The sequence below is a fragment of the Astyanax mexicanus genome, chromosome 13, assembly GCF_023375975.1.
Source record: "Astyanax mexicanus isolate ESR-SI-001 chromosome 13, AstMex3_surface, whole genome shotgun sequence".
Taxonomy (NCBI): domain Eukaryota; kingdom Metazoa; phylum Chordata; class Actinopteri; order Characiformes; family Acestrorhamphidae; genus Astyanax; species Astyanax mexicanus.
This window is the reverse complement of record NC_064420.1, coordinates 612,539-629,734: the sequence shown is the minus strand read 5'-3', so window position 1 is coordinate 629,734 and position 17,196 is coordinate 612,539. Positions and strand designations below refer to the sequence as shown.

Sequence of the window (17,196 nt, the reverse complement as noted above, 5' to 3'; positions counted from 1 at the left end):
ACCCCCCACACACATCAACCACACACACATGCACACACCCTTTTTCCTCAAGACTGAGGTTGAGGCAGCTTGTTACTAAGGTACAGAGCAGCATAAACTCCCAACCACCTCCCTCCCTTTTTACTGCCTCACTGCCTCTATCTGCTCACTGCCATTGTCTTTTAGTCTTTTTTTTTGTTTAATTAAATTAAATAAATTAAAATGAATCAAGACAATCAAAAGAATAAAAAATAATAATTTTATAAGATGGGAAAATAATCAATTTAGGATTAAGAGTAAACAGTTTTGGTCATGCACTGTGCACTCTAAGAAATATAAGTATAAAGCTTGTCACTGGGGCTGTACCTTATATTGAAGAACAAAAAAGTATCTTTCAGTGAAATCCCTTTTTAGTACCCATGGTTTTTGTGCCAATAAAGATTATATACATTATCATCAACTAAATATGTGTCAAGAACTCGATGATCCAAAATTGTCTGGCTTTTAAATAAAAAATGTGCAATTAAAATATATATAGTTTATTAGTAAAGTGATACAGAATACTGAATTTACCTTTTGGCCGAATAAATGGTACAATTTTGTACTTATTGCTTTTAGGAATGACTTTGTACTTTAGAGGGAACAAATCTGACCCTGTAAAGACCAATATTATACCTTTGAGGGTAAAATTATGAAGAATGTACCCTTGAGTACAAAAAAGTACTTATATCGTACCTCTGTTTTTTAGAGTGTGATGAAAAAATGAATATATACTGTATATGAAGCTGTTGTAATAATTATTATTATTATGTGATAGAGTAGTGGTGGTGTAATTATAATCTAATTATATTTGGGTTTTTGTTAGTTTGACACTTTAGATTCCTGTAAAGATGGAGTTATTTTAGGAAGCTTAGGAAGGTGCTGCTATCACTTTTAAAAATAAGCATGCGTAATACATCACTGATAGATTTACTCATATACTGAGAATAGACAAGCAAACATATGCCGCCAACACTGACTGCGGCAACCGGGGGTATAAGAGGATGATAACCAATCCTATAACTCACATATAATAATGATAAAAAAAAATTATACATGATCTACGTTGCACATTTGTTGCACGTTTGCACTTTATGTTGTTTACATTAAATTGTTTGTTCCATGTTCCATGCACTATCCTGGTTCCAGAGGAAGGTAACTTCGTTGCATGTGTAAATGTATTTTTTGAGATCCTTTTGAGATCCTTAAGAAGTTCAAGTGATGGTGTATGAGGTGTTAATGTGTGTTGAGCTGGTACAAGTGGATCAGATTCAGCAGCAGTGCTGCTGGAGTTTTTAAACACTACAACAAGTTTCACACAAATATGCTCAGTTTACAAACTTGCTATTGCCCAGCTAAACAATATACAGGCTGTACAGGGCTAGGATAGTTAGCTTAGCCTTGGCAACTAAGTGTAAGTTTCACTCACTTGGTTTTTAATCACAGTTTTTTTTCATGCATCTTGGCATCATGTTCTCCTCCACCAGTCTTACACACTGCTTTTGGATAACTTGATGCTGCTTTACTTCTGGTGCACAAATTCAAGCAGTTCCTCTTGATTATATTCCAGAGGTTTTCAATTTGGTCAAATTTAAAAAAACTCATCATTTTCTTCTCTTATTATTTCCAGAGTTGTATATTTATTTATTTGTATCAGGACTAAAACAGCTGGAGCTCTGCAGCATTAATGCTTATTCATCAGTTTGTCACACAACCCCTTCACTTGTCCGGGGCAGTGTGTTAAAATGTTAATGTGTGGCCACACTGTAGTCAGAAATCAATATTAAACGCTATTGACTGGATGCAAGAAGGCAGGAGTGTCTCTTAGAATAAGATCAGCTGAGCTCGGTGTTCAGCGTCATGAAGCGGCTCATTGTATTTGAATGACAAGACTAACAAAACGGGATCACAGCTTCTTTTTATTATTTTAAATTAACATTTCCACTTAAAGTAAAGGATTCACCTCAGTTCACACCCCAGGTTTTCCTCTTATTCTTCTAGATACAACAAAACTAAAGAGACTAAAATAAGACAAAGGTTATCTACTTTATCTAATTTATTACTAGTTTATTACATTTAGATTTTACTGTGTTCTTAAAGTACTTAATACTGACTCATAATTCATACATTAACATTAACAGACAATTTATTTTCTATGTAGCCATGAAATTGCAGTGTTTTAGCACAGAGCTGCTATACAATACAGATTCAGAAACTCTTTTCGAGGTTAATAATATACATATAAAAAGTGGTCTAAGAAAATATTGATATTGTATTAATTTGATTTCACAAAATAAATACATTTCTTTCATTTAATTTTTAAATATTAGTTTATATGTAAAGATTGGTGGCAGACAGTGCTTCATTTTGTGTTGTGTTTAAAAACTCTAGCCACTAGAGGGCAGTGTTGTACTCTTGTGTTCTGACTGCATTAATTTAAAATTTTCCTTTTTACTCAGATTTTATAAATAAGACAGATATACAGTACAGGCCGAAATTTTGGACACACATTCTCTTTTTCAGTGTGTTTTCTTTATTTTCATGACTGATATTTACATTGTAGATTCTCACTGAAGCATCAAAACTATGAATGAACACATGTGGAGTTTTATGTACTTAATAAAAAATGAGCTGAACCTCCACAGGGACCGTATATTCATAATAAATACATTTTATTTATTAGATATTTAAAGTGTTCTTCACACTCAAACTTCTCTATTGGTTAACATTTACATTTATTTGTTATTATTACATTATTTTATGGATCTTTTGGGGCATTGCTAAAGGAACCACGCTCGTCATGAGCCTCAGCTTCAGAGAAACCGCTGTGAGTTACAGGGAAGACGGTGTCTCGTCTCGGTTCTGTTGTCGTCAGCTTGATAAGCCATAATTGCACACAGGAGAGGAAGTGCTGTGAGGAGGAAGTGAATTACAGAGCGTGAAGCTGAGAACCAAATAAAAGACAAATTCATCATTATCTACAGAACCTCTGACCCCGTGACCCTATCAAATACACTCTACAGGCCTTTAGTAGCATGTAGGCTAACTGTAATAGATATAGCCATGGCCTTATTATGAGGGTGTGTCTTTTTTTTACATTCTTTTACATTATATTGCATTTAGTGGATGCTTTTATCTAAAGCAACTTACAAATAAGGATTATATTAGCAACAGAATCCAGTGCAAAACATTTTAAGAAGCCAAAAAGGTGTTAGGACTTGTCGGTTCACATTCAGTGTAAATGTAAGTGATCTGTATCTGTGTGTAATGTGAATGAATCTGTTCCTGAATCGTCTCACATGCTGCACATTGATACCTGTATAAACGCCTCCTTCTTCACCAACAACAAAAACCCTCATATTAGAGAGAGGAGAGACTCGTAGCTTTATAAAGGGAAATGGATGAGTTAGCAGCTCATATGTGGAGCATCTTTTGCTGGAGTGGAGAGTAAACAGCTGCTCTGAAGTTCATGCTCAGGTCCAGGAGGTGCAGAAAAAAGGACAGGGGGTTTGCTTTTGCTGTTTTTTTTGCAGCTATAGCTGCACAGCTGCACCAAGAAATGCAGTGTGGGTACAAGAGAGTAGAGAAGCACCTAGTGCTAATGCTAATGCTAACGTGTAAAAGCATTGAAAGACGCATGAATTCAGATTTGACCGTTCACATTAATTTCATGTCGATTGTCAGTAGATCAGATACGTATCTGATTTAGGACCACATATGAAAGTGACTCAAATGTGATTTGAAAAAATCGGATTTGGCACATTCACACAGCCATGAAAAAACCTGATCTGAGCCACTTCAGCCTGGTAATGTGAACGTAGCCTAATTGCTCTTTAAAGAGCTCTGTCTTTAAAAGATTATCATTGGGAAAAACTCAGTATGAGAACAGAACATTTTGGATTTTAGTTTTGTGTGAATTGTGTCTTGAATCCTTAGATGTTTAAAGTGTTCTTCACATTCAAATTTCTTCTCTATTGGTTAACATTTTTGTGTCGTTGTTATGCTAAGTGATTTTATGGATGTTTTGTGGCATTGCTAAAGAAACCACGCTCGTCATGAGCCTCAGCTTCAGAGAAACCGCTCAACTTCAGAGTTACAGAGAAGACGGTTTCTCGTCTCTTTCTCGATTCTCTTGTCATCAGTTTGATCTGACTTATTTTTTTATTGGCTAAACATCGTAAGTTTTGAGATGAGACGATGAAAACAACTGGAATTTCCTTAATACCAAACGTCCGGTTGCTACTATTAGCTGCTAAGTGGCTAAAAACGAAGAATGTGTCCAAAATTAGTGTTTCTTTTTAAATGTAGAGTGCAAGACTGACGTGACTGGTAGCGTCTGAGATGGAGAGGAAGTGGCTTTTGGGGCAGCAAGACAGCGGCAGACAGGAAGTGGGCCTGTACGAAAGCCCGCTGCCGTGACAACAGATGAGCGATGATGATAATCTCGCAACCTGAGCTTTTAACTTAATATCCAGTCGGTTAAATGTGCCGATTGAGTGACAATGCCTTTTTTTAGGAGCTCAACAGTATATAGATCCATTTCTGGATAAAGAGAATGAGATACAGCATTTAAAGTCTCTCATTCCCTACTACAGGAAGTGACGTCATTGTGTTCCTGTTCACTGTAAAAAAAAAGAAAAGATTTTTGACTTTTGACTCTGTAAATATTATGAAGTTTATTTAAGTACTATCTACAAAAATAATCAAGTATAGTCTATTTACTTAAGAATTTCACATAAAATTATATATATATATATATAATTATAATTGGTGATTCTTTGTAATTGTTTGTCGTCAATTACATTTGTTACTTTTAGTCTAAATGCCAGAGTAAAATTTAAAAACATTTTTGTATTTTTTTTTTCTTTTGTGAGAAGCAAAACTAAAAACTGTGAGTAAAACAAATAAAATATATTTTTTTCTAACAGAATGCAGCAGGCAGTGAATATTTATAACCACATATTTATCGGCTGACTTTAAATCTGTGTACTTTTTCTGCTCTAGTGTTTTTAAGTTCTGTACAAAACTGCAAAGCATTTGTAATTTTATTTACATCGTGATATACAAGCAAACGTTGTGTCCGACGATCTCCATTTGATAGAATATTATGTGGTGCGAATGTCAAGAAATTACTACTTTGGGACTTTTATGTTGAAACCAATTTAAAGACAGGAAGTTGCATCATTTACCAGGTTGCCTATTTTTTTATTTAATTAAATTATTCTTTTTTTTTAAATAACCTTTTTAACAACTGGTATGTAGTTGCCACATTTGTATATCATGTGGTATGATCTAAAAAAATGTGTCCTTGATTTATTATCTTGTTAATTGTACGAATTGTACTGTTAATGAAATTATATGCCATGTATTAACACCTAAAGAAATTAATACTACAATAAATAAAAATATTTAGCAGGTAAGCATTAATAAAGAATTTTAAAATTACTAATACTACTATTAAGTAAATAATAAAAGCCATGGGAGAGTGTGGCGCTACATTGTTGAGTAAAATATAATGCAAAGTAATATTTACTAAAACATTTAGTAGTTAAATACACTGAGAATTATGAGTAAATATGATTTGAATATATGCTCTGTTTAATTTACTTGCTGTTTTTACGTGGAAAAACTTTCCCAAGTTATTTTTTTTTTAAGTAAATCCTACTCCACATTTTTTTGTGGTGTTTAATATTACATTTTAGCCAAAACGCTTCAGACTGTCAGAGCTGGTCTGGTTTCAAAAGTACTCTAAAGAAGCAGCACCACATAAACCCCAATAAAGATTACATGTATGAAATCACTGGTGAGTTTACCACTGCGGTTTTCTGCTACACTCTTAAATTATTAATAAATAAAGGTGATTCAAATGATTCTTTATGTGATTCTATAGAAGAACCACTTTCTCTTTCATGAAGATCCAATTTTAGGCCTTCAAAAATGATCACAAACATGTTTCTTTAAAAAGCACCATCCTAAAAAAATGCATACATACAGAACCAGAATTAAACCGAATTAAAGCAATTTTAGACTAAAATCTTATACTAAGAGAAATTCAGATTTGTTTTGTTTTGTAAGGCCTTTAATGAAGCTGATCTTCAAAAGCAAAAGTTGTTATTTTATGGTTTTGCTCTAAAAACATGTAATGCACTTTTATATTATTTTAAAGAGTGTAAAGTACATATAGAGCCAGACCCAAATTAAAGCAAGTTTTAGATATTCAAAATCTTATTATAAAGTCTTATACTAAAATAAAGATGTTTATTTAAGATGTTCTGCCTGGGCTTAGTTTAACTGCACTTAGGTTTTTTTTAGTATAGTTGCACTTTCATTTCCTTGATAGGTGGAAATGCGGTTTTTAATTGCCCTTAAATGAACTCATAACACTTTATAAATTGATCAATTAAATCACTTTTTAAGCACTTTATCATATTTATATATTGTTTAAACTTTTTTGTCTTTTGCCAAGTAAAAATAAAGATCTCAGGATGTGATATATTTATTATTATTATATATTTTCTATATTTTCTGCAAAATATAATGTTATTTTTTCTTCTTCTTGTTATTTTTATTATTATTATTAAGCGTTTAACAAATAGTTAACCCACAGAAACACAGACTTAGAGCTGAAGAGAGCTGGAAAACTAAAATAGTTCTGACCAAAACCAGTAGATTTAACAACTCTTAAAAAAAGAGACTGCACCACAATGCACGTTTTAAAAGTACTTTTTAGCATGCTCTCTGCAATGACTCATTCTTAAAACTTACAGACATTTGAAAGTCAAATTAGGCAGTTTTTACATTGATTTTGACATTCCTACCAAATGTTTTCTTGTTTAGATTTTATAAAATAGAGGAGAAGTGAATCAATCTTATTAATGCATTTTGTTGAATCTTTGGAATATATTGGTAAATGAGGCCAGTGTAATTTACAGCTAAAAAGTGGTTCTTATTTGGCATTTCTCAAATAATTATTAATAGTACTTTTTTTTTTTTTTATAACCGTGGAACAAAGATCCACAGTTACAACCTCCTTCTTTTTTTTGGTTCAACAATCTTTAAACCAAAGAAACACAGAATTAAAACTGAAGAGATCTAGCAAACTAAAAACGTTCTGACCAAAATCACCTAATTTATCTCTTTTACACTCTTAGCAATGTTTATTTATTTAGATTTAATGAAAAAAAGAGTAGAAGTAGTTTAAAAACAGATTTTGAATCAATTTGGCCAATGCATTTTGTTAGAAATTTACTAAAGGACATTTTATTTAAAAAAATTAAATAAAAAAACTTATATATTGGTGAATGAGGTCTACAGTTATTTTCAGCAAAAAATGGATTTTTATATGCCATTTCTCAAATAATTATAAGTAGCACCTTTATGTGTAAGAGTTTACAGAACTAAAAAGAAACCAGGATGGATAGATCTACAACTACAACCTCCTTCGATGTACCGTTTCCGCAAAGATAAGGAGAAACGACTTTGCAGCGAAAGCCCTCCTGACCCAGATTCTACACGTCGCCTACAGTAAAATCTTCTATAAAAGGTTTATTAAGATTCAGAGAATAATTTCTATTGATTTGCAGAGTTTGGAGTTTGAAATATAAGCTGGGAAAGTTTAGGGAAGTTGATTTTCTCTCCAAAAAGATTCACAATGTCCCAGAAATTAAACATCATTAACAGAAATTAAGCCATTTTACATCCAAATGAAAAAAGATCGATCAATTAACTTCTAACATCACCAATCAGCAGCCAGTTTCACTCAGACTCACCCTGGATGCTGTGGATGTAAACCTTGAGGCCGGTCCTCAGCTGCTGGTCCTCCACCCTCTCCAGCTGTTTCAGCACTTTCTTCAGGGTGTTCTGCAGGTTCTCATGCCGCTTCACTTCGGTTCGGATTGCACTCGAATGCGCCACTTTAATTGAGTTACTCATGTTATTCACTCAGGAGAATCGAGAGACAGAACAGAAGAACTTATCCCCGAAACCCATCGGCATCTCCGGCCCCCAGAGCCATGCTTTCTTCACATCGCAACCTGAAGACGGCTGAGGAGCAATTTACAATTTCACTTGCATGAATTTCCTCTCTCTCTGCATCTGAGTTCACTTCCTGATTTCAAAAACTGTCGCCAGCTCATAGGCTGCTCCGTCATAAACAGGACTTTGCGGTGAACTCAACCCAACTGAAAGAAGAAAAGCCACGAGGACGCTTTACTCAAAACACCAGGCCCAGACCAGCAGCCGTGTTCACTTATTCACTTATTCACCATCACTGATCTGTGACCGAGCTATTCTCTGACACTATATATATATATATATAAATATGAATATTTCAGATACACAGACACCTGTTTGTTTAAATAATCTTTAGGATTCTTTTTAGGAGGAGTAAAACCTGCAGGAGAGAAGAAATCTCAAATTAGAATTAGTATAATACTTATATAAGAGGCCTATTTCAGCTATCTACAGCACACTGAGAATGCAAAAAGTGCACCCTGTGCAGCTCAAAACTCGTGAAAGGCATGTACTAACTCTCTTAATAAATCACGGGTGTGGTTAAATGTCTCTTGCTCATCATTCCCTTTAAGCGGCAGGTGCTCTCTGACTTTGGCGCTTTGCTATCTTAACAGTGTGACTTTTTTTTTAATGCATATCAGCAGAGGATGCTGACCTGCTCTTTCACGCTCGTTGATCAGGTTGTTTAGATTTGCTTAAGCAAACTATATTTAACTAATGAACCCAAGGCTACGTTCACATTGCAAGGCAGATTTTTTGCTCAGATCGGATTTGTCTATCTGTATCTGTAGGTAATGTGAACGAATCTGTTCCGAATCTGATACCTGTATAAACGTCTCCTTCTTCACCAACAACAAAAACCCTCATATTAGAGAGAGGAGAGACTTGTAGCTTTATAAAGGGAAATGGATGAGTTAGCAGCTCATATGTGGAGCATCTTTTGCTGGAGTGGAGTGTAAACAGCTGCTCTGAAGTTCATGCTCAGGTCCAGGAGGTAAAAAAAAAGGACAGGTAGTTTGCTTTTGCTGTTTTTTTGCAGCTATAGCACGTAGCGCTAATGCTAATGTGTGAAAGCTAAAAAAAAGGCGTAGGAATTCTGAATTCTTTGACTGTTCACACTTTCACATTCATGTCGCATGTCAGTGGATCGGATACGTTTCTGATTTAGGACTGGGTGATGTATGGGTTTAGTGATGGGGCAGAACGTAGAGCTGATTGGGCTGAGCAGTGTGCCTCTTTTTACTTTTTACTTATTAAACTAATAGGTTAACTGTTAAAAACTGTAAATCAAAGCTGTCTCCCTTTTGGCATTTGTAAATAAATAATAAAAACAAAGATTTATTTTTGCCACCAGTGGATGAATTTTGGCAACCTACTTACCTACCTAACTAACTACCTACCTACCTAACTACCTACATACCTAACTAACTACCTAGCTAAATACCTACCTAACTACTGACCAACCCACCTAACTAAGTAACTACCTACCTACCTATCTACCTTCCTACCTAAATACCTACCTCCCTACATACTTAACTACATTCCTACCTACCTACTGACCTACCTACCTACCCATCTGCATAACTACCTACCTTCCTACCTACCTAACAACCTACCCATCTACATAACTACCTACCTTGCTACTTACCTACCCATCTACCTAACTACGTAACTACCTACCTTCCTACCTACCCACATACATACCTCCCGACCTACCTAACTAACGATTTACCTAACTACCTACCTCCCTACCTACCTACTCACCTACCTAACGACCTCCTGCCCTACATGCCTGCCTACCTACCTACCTCCTGATCTACTTGCATACCTACCTAACTCTTGACCTACCTAGGTCCTGATCTACCTGCATACCTACCTACCACCTGACCTACCCACATACCTACCTACCTTTTGACCTACCTACCTACCTCCTGACATCCTGACTCACATGCCTACCTCCTGACCTACCTACCTACCTACCTACCCATCTACCTACCTACCTACCTACCTACCTACCTCCTGACCTACCTTCCTACCTACCTACCCATCTACCTACCTACCTACCTACCTACCTCCTGACCTACCTACCTACCCACCTACCTACCTACCCATCTACCTACCTACCTACCTACCTCCTGACCTACCTACCTACCCACCTACCTACCTACCCATCTACCTACCTACCTACCTACCTAGAGATGCTCCGAGTACCACAGTTTGAGAAGCTCTATTTGTATCAGGGAGCCTGTATCTGAGTAGCTCCTCCTCTCGCTGTAAGAGAAGATCTGTGGCTGTGCTGAGCTGCTGTGGTGCTGTATGTGTGTGAGAGTGTTTGTGATCATTGGAAAAGCCGGAGCTGAAGCAGCAGCAGCAGCAGGAGGAGGAGAGGAGAGAAAAACTGACCGATTCAGCCGGATAATAAATGCCTCAGGGTCCAACATGGTGTGTGGAGGATTCACCTGCTCGAAAAATGCCCTGTGTTCTCTCAACGTTGTTTATATGGTGAGTTATAACGCCCTAAAGAGCTGTTTATTAACTAGTTAGCAGGCGCCTCTGCTGTCTTAGCTAAAGCTAGCTTAGCTTATCTTAGCATAGGTTAGCATAGCATAGCTTAGCTTAGGTTAGCCAGCAGGATGACACACTGTCCTCGGTAGCGCTGCTCTGCTTTAGCTGTGATTTTAGCGCCTATTATGCTGCGTTTTCTACGTGAAACGGCAACACTGCAGTGTATTTAAAATAAATCAGTACATATTACAAAATATGGGGAGTAATTCTGGTGGATAAGCTGAAAATTTAGTATTTAATTTAACTTGTTTTTGTGAGGCTTTGTCTGGCAAAATAACGGTGAGCCTCCCTCTCACCCTCACAGCCTCATAACCTGTAAGCTAGCTAAAGTTAGCTTAGCTAGCCTTAGCCATGCTAGCTAACAGGTTTACTAACCTACATTAACTAACTGCTTGTTTAGACAGCGAGCTTTGTTCTAGTCTGATAAATTAGAACAATAAAATATGGGAACTTGTGTGATAAAGTCGTGCTTTGACAACATAGCTAGCGTTAGCTATACTATTTGGGTGATGTTATATAAACTAGTTTGCTTATAGCTAGCTAGCTGTTCTGTAGCCACGTCAAGCTAGCGGGCTAGCAAGTGGTGACAATTGCGTAAGCAAGTAGTTAGCTAACGCTAGCTAACGTCAGGGTTAGCTATTTCGTTAGCTTAGCAGCAAAACAAGTGACTGGAACATCTGGATTTTAACAGAAAACTATTATAATTCTACGGATTACAGAAAAAAAATGACCATGAAATGGAATGTCTTAGCTAGCTAACAAGCTGTTATGCACACAAGTACACAAACCCTGTAAACTATATATAAACTAGCTAGCGTCAGCTAACGTTAAATAACTACTTGCAAATAAATTCCAAATAAAAATATCGTCATTTTAAAGCCTTTTATTTGCAATAATAATGCAAAGAAAACAAGTTCATATTTATAAAGTTCAGAAATCAGTACTTGGTGGAATAACCCTGGTTTTTAATCACAGTTTTTTTGCATCTAGTTATGTTCTCCTCCACCAGTTTTCACGCTGATTTTGGATAACTTTATGCTGTTTTACTCCTGTTGTGATCATCAATCTTCCTCTTGATTATATTCCAGGGGTTTTCAATTTGGTAAAATTGTTTTTAATGGTTTCTTACTTTTCCAGAGCTGTATTATTACTTAAAATCCCTGCTTTAGTTTTTAGACCTCCACCTGTGTAAAAGTACAAACGTATTTGACATTTATATACCTTACATCTTAGCTTTCAACTAAATATAGGCAAACAATAAAATTAAAAGTGCCTCCTAAAGTGCTTCCTAAAGTGCCTCCTTTACAAATATATTAAGATAATGTGTTCTTGCAATAAAAATAAATCTGTTAACTATTAAATATAATTTTTGCTTAAATGTTCTTTGTTCCCAAAACACTTATTGATTAACAACTTAATTTAAGAAATCCTACATTTAAGAAAGAAGTGTGTTAGTTGGCTGGGGCTTCTCCATTACAACTAATGATTTAAATAGGTTTATACTGAACACATTAAGAAATCAGTGATTGGTTCATATTAAATGTGTCGTCATAGGATATATCATAACCATAACACTTTTGATGTTGTCATTTGATAATGTAATTGGGGCATCCTGAATGCTGAAACAGTCTGATCTCATTCTGTGATGATGATCTCAGTCACCTGAGGAACAGCAGCTCTTCTGCTTTTCATTCCAAGACCATCACATGAAGAGAGGCTGTTTTTAACCCCAATGTCCGGCACTGTTTTACTGACACCTTTGGCACAGATCTTAATTAAGAGGTCACTTCAGTCACAGTGTTTTTGGTCTGAAACAGAGGCCTTCTTGCTGAATTTCTTGTTCCTGCATGGTCAGAGGAGACTACATGCTCGTGTTGTTTGTTGAGGCGCATTTTGATTCGTTTAGGTTTTTGCCTGTGTGAAAACAAACCAAACAAAGGTAAAAATGCTAAAAGAAAAACAAACTCTACTGTATAACTAAGTCTGCGATCTTCTGGCATCAGAACCTCTAAAATCCACTAGTGCACCGTCCTTTACATAGATATTCTCCAAAATCAAGGTCAGCTGGTACTATGTGGAGCAGTGATGTATGTTAACTACTTAATTATATCATGTAGGCCACCCATCTAGAAGCAGCTGTATGTCCAAAAGGATCCAGGGACTCATAGACAGTGAATTTTGCTCCTTTAAGGCCACATTCTGTTTTGTAATTGTATGTTTATATAAGTTGTATCAGAACAAATGTAAAATCTTTCACCACATCAGTTTTAGAGGAAGGGAAACATACTATATGAGCTTAAATAAATAGAAGATAAAGAATATAAAAGTGAAACAGGGCAAGCAACCTGTATCTGCCTCTAATGTGAACAGATCTGTCTCTGAAACAACATTCATCTCCATATTGATGTTTTTATGCTCATTGTTCTTTGTCCTTTCTTTAACCACTCCTCCATTGTTGTTTTTCTATGCTGATGCTGATGATGCTGATGGTGCTGGCTGATGAAAACAGCACATGGTGCATGCCTGAGAGCGTTTGTTTACACGTACACTTTAAAAAAAAAAAAAAAAGAATTAAATTGGTGCGATTGTAATTTGACCTCGATCTGACCCAACTATCAGATGAACTCCGTGAGAAATTACTTCTGTTGCCGGCCAGACCGTATTTTCCGCGCACCGGATTATAAAGCGCATTATGCAATACTAGTAAGGAACAGGGGTGTCGCCATATTTTCCTTCTGATTCAGCACTCTGTATTAAAAGTCTAATACTGTCCAAAATCCTTTGGAACGTATTAGACTTTTAAGGCAAAGAAACCTCTTTCACAGTCCAATCTAGTTTTTAATCTTTCATCACTGTCTTGGCTCAAGTTGGTTTGGGTGTGGCACAGCTAATTTGTACTCATAAACACAGCAGGTTCGCTTAAAAGGTGTTTTTTCTCAATATTTGATGTTGGTCTTCTCTACCTCTAAACACAAAACTGACTCTTGAGTGTCTTGAGAGCAGGTGTGAGCGGTGTGATGCCACCTCTTCATTAGCAAGTCGACAGCACTCCACCGGGTGCTAGATTCCTGTTCTAATTCAGTCTGAGTGCTTTATTTGGACACTTTAGGTCTGTGTTGTGCTTTTAAGACGTTATGTGAAGTTTTGCTTGTTTTTATGGCTTAGAAATGGGTTGGTATGAATATTAGGACTAAAGGTTACTGATAATTGAGTTTTTTTTTTTTTTTGCTAATATGCCCACTTACATCATTAAATCGTAACTACAAGCCTCTAGTGAGTGTTAAAGTCAGTTTGTTGGTTTATACATCTGCCTGTGCGAGCGCCCTATGCAGCTACCCAGGTTTATGTGTTTGGGCGTCCATGATTCATGCGTTGCTTAGCAGTTTAAACCATGAAGGCGGGAATGTGTGGGCCAATCACAGCTGCTGCTGCCTCTCTTCACATCACATGACACGTAGTTACATATTTTTAGGTAGGTGTGCGTCAGGCTACGGTGTACAGTACACGTAGGCTGCAGCGTAGGTTTGACACAAAAGGATAAATTGCGTGTATAAACAGTGAGTATAGTCGTTGTGTTTGTGGTAAAGATAATATTGTATTGTAACAGTGCTGTGCTTTTGACTGCTTTCTTATCTTTCCCTCAGTTGGTGGGTCTGCTGCTGATTGGTGTAGCAGCATGGGGGAAGGGCTTTGGGATCGTATCGAGCATCCACATCATCGGAGGCGTGATCGCCGTGGGCTTCTTCCTGCTGCTTATCGCCATCGTGGGCCTCATTGGAGCCGTCCATCACCACCAAGTCATGCTTTTCTTTGTATCCTTTATCAAAAGTCTGTTTAGAGAACTTCAGCTTTTCTGTTTTTAACGCCGCCTCCGGCTGCTGATATCAGTCGTGCGAGACTGGGGCTTTATCTGAATGCACAGTGCAGTCGGGAGGGGGGGGGATGAGGAGTGTATCAAGAGCCTAATTGACTAAATAAGAAAAGATAAGATAGGATAATCCTTTATTAATCACACAATGGGGAAATTTACAATGTTACAGCAGCACAGAGGAAAGAACAGAGAAAAAAATATATAATAATAATAATAAAAACTATGTATACAAAAACAATTAGAGGAAATATATAAAGATACTTTAAAAATTCTATATAGTAAAGAGAAAAATATATAAACATCTTGTGTATAGAGATATGATTATGGTAGTGTGTGACCAGTATTATTGCACAAAGAGTAACAGTGAATAAATATCAAATAAATAGTGGATAAAGAAGTAAAAAAAAAAATTGCGCGTTAAACATATTGCACAAATGGTGATAAGGGGATCACACTACATTAGTAGTGAGATGGACATTGCACACGATAAGCATTACAGATATACTGAGTAGTATGTAAGTTTTGCATGAAGTAATAAATATAGTAAACTAGTGTTTACTGAGAGCAGGGTGTGTTGTAAAGTCTGATGGCGTGTGGAAGGAAGGACCTGCGGTATCTCTTTTTCATACACCGCGGGTGCAATTCAGCTTTATATTTTAAATTAACCTGTGAGTTCTCACACCTTTCTGCACATGCCTGCTGCAGTAACTCAGTAAAAGGTGTTGATGATGTAGGTGTTTTTGTGTGTGTGTTTTTATTATACAATGGAGAAAATTACAAAGAATGGAGAGTTCTGTCATTTTTATCGTAAGGACACTTAAACACTAAACATTTTGTTTTTCTATTTTGTTTAAATAATTCATTAGCATTTTATTGCATTGAATAAATATTTTAAAGCAATAGAAAAACAGAACCGAATATTTTATGCAGAATCATTTGTTCTTCACCAAGTTTGCACAAACACTCCAGCGGGGATTTTGGCACACAATCCATACAGATCTTCTTAAGATCTTTCAAGCTGCCCTGGCTTTATGTTTTAGGTCATTGTCATGCTGGAAGAACCAGCCAACACCCATCTTCAATACTTACTTACTGAGGGAAGGAGATTGTTAGAACATTCTTTGAAGATCTGCTGTGTATCAAATTTTCCCCATTGTATTTATATATTTTTCAACATGTATTATAGAAGTTCCACAGTGAATCCCTTTTATCATTTGTGTTGCTTTCTTTCTTTATAGTACTCTTTATAGTTGAGTAATAAGCCGCTCTCTCTCTCTCTCTCTCTCTCTCTAAGGCAGAAGTCACTCATTTGCCTTGACTCAGCATCTCTCTCTCTCAGTATATGGTCATTCTGTTCATAGTGTTCCTCTTCCAGTTTGGTGTGTCCTGTTCCTGCCTGGCCATGAACCAAGGACAGCAGGTAGGTTTTCTTCTTTATCTCTTGTTTCACTGCGCAATCATTTAATCCAGCGTTTGAAGCAAATTAGATTCAAATTCAAATAGATGTAAATGTAAAAAGTTTCCATATTCAGGGTTTGTGCGGTCGTGAAAAACCTGGAAAAGATATGTAATTTGAAAATATCGATATCCAGGACTGAATAAGTTTTGTAAATTTTAAAATACCCAAAAAGTTTTGGAAAAGTCAAGGAAATTTGATCTACAAATCTTTGTGCATCAGTTTATCAGCGAAGAAAATCTATTTTGAGCTACAAATACATCAGCTCAGATTTAATTCAGTACTTTAAGCCTGCACAATGGAGCTCTCAGCATTGGACACACATTTTATTATGGAAGATTGTGTAAAGTAAGTAAATTAAAAAAATATTTTTAAATAACTTTATTTCCACGTTTTTACAAACAATTATCAAACAAAAAACGCTGGCCACGATAAGAAAACCGTGTGCTTCCACAGCTGATGGCTCCTCACTAACTCTCCCCACGCGCTCGCTAATATACGCTAATATGTTCCCCGAAAATAGCGTTTCTCTTAAAGAGACAGTACCCATTTATGTTGAGACTGCAGTACCACACAATGAACACAGAGAAAAAACTTATTCACCTAGATCAAACCTAAATATTACGCAAACTAAAATTTTCTAGTTCAATAAAAACATCTCATACCATTAGCCACAAAAGTACAATTACTGGCAAATAAACGTAATTAACAGCTTTGTTCAAATTCAGGATTTGGCCCATACACACTGTGTGTCATTATTTTAATGAGATTCATTTTTAAACTACTATATTATATACATTTTTGGTTTTATTGTCCATGACTGCGCTGATGTCTTAAAAATCGTATTGTAATAATTTGCCAATAAGGCATGAAAAAGTCTTGAGGAAATCATGTAAATGTTGTGTTTAAAAAGTGTATGAATTCTGCATATTAAAGTTAACATGTTTAGTTGTTTACCCTCTTCCAGTTGATTTCTGATCATAGTTCTTTAACACGTTTTTTTTTTTTTGGTGTGTTTTTGCAGCAGACGCTGCTGAACTCCTCGTGGTTTATAATGAGCAATGTGACGAGGAATGACCTGGAGTACAAGCTGCAGTGCTGCGGCCTTTTCAACAACACTAAGGATCAGGACCACTTTATTAAAGATGTGGCTGCTTGTCCTGTTGTAAGAGTACCTACTTATCTGAAGTGATCAATTTGTTAAAAATATAGGACTTTATGCCCAAAAATGTAAACGAAGAGCAGGCGGGTAAAAAGTTACAGATGAAGGGAT

The 17,196-nt window shown here is 36.2% G+C and overlaps 2 protein-coding genes across 4 annotated transcripts in view; one reads left to right on the top strand and one right to left on the bottom strand.

Moving 5' to 3' along the window:
• Positions 1–8,250, bottom strand: part of agap2 (ArfGAP with GTPase domain, ankyrin repeat and PH domain 2) — a 40,250-nt gene extending 32,000 nt beyond the window's left edge. The window contains exon 1 of one of the 2 annotated variants that reach the window (XM_022677048.2): positions 7,788–8,250. In XM_022677048.2, coding sequence (XP_022532769.1) covers positions 7,788–7,950 — 163 coding nt within the window. In that variant the 5' untranslated portion in view covers positions 7,951–8,250. The remainder of the gene's footprint in view (positions 1–7,787) is intronic. The other variant, XM_022677049.2, reaches the window with a different exon arrangement.
• The window catches only part of tspan31 (tetraspanin 31), a 43,825-nt gene that overhangs the window by 19,344 nt on the left and 7,285 nt on the right, over positions 1–17,196 (top strand). Inside the window, exons 1-4 of one of the 2 annotated variants that reach the window (XM_022677052.2) lie at positions 10,347–10,533; positions 14,241–14,408; positions 15,807–15,887; positions 16,948–17,088. In XM_022677052.2, coding sequence (XP_022532773.2) covers positions 10,348–10,533; positions 14,241–14,408; positions 15,807–15,887; positions 16,948–17,088 — 576 coding nt within the window. In that variant the 5' untranslated portion in view covers position 10,347. Of the gene's footprint in view, positions 1–10,346; positions 10,534–14,240; positions 14,409–15,806; positions 15,888–16,947; positions 17,089–17,196 lie in introns of those variants that run through there. The other variant, XM_022677053.2, reaches the window with a different exon arrangement.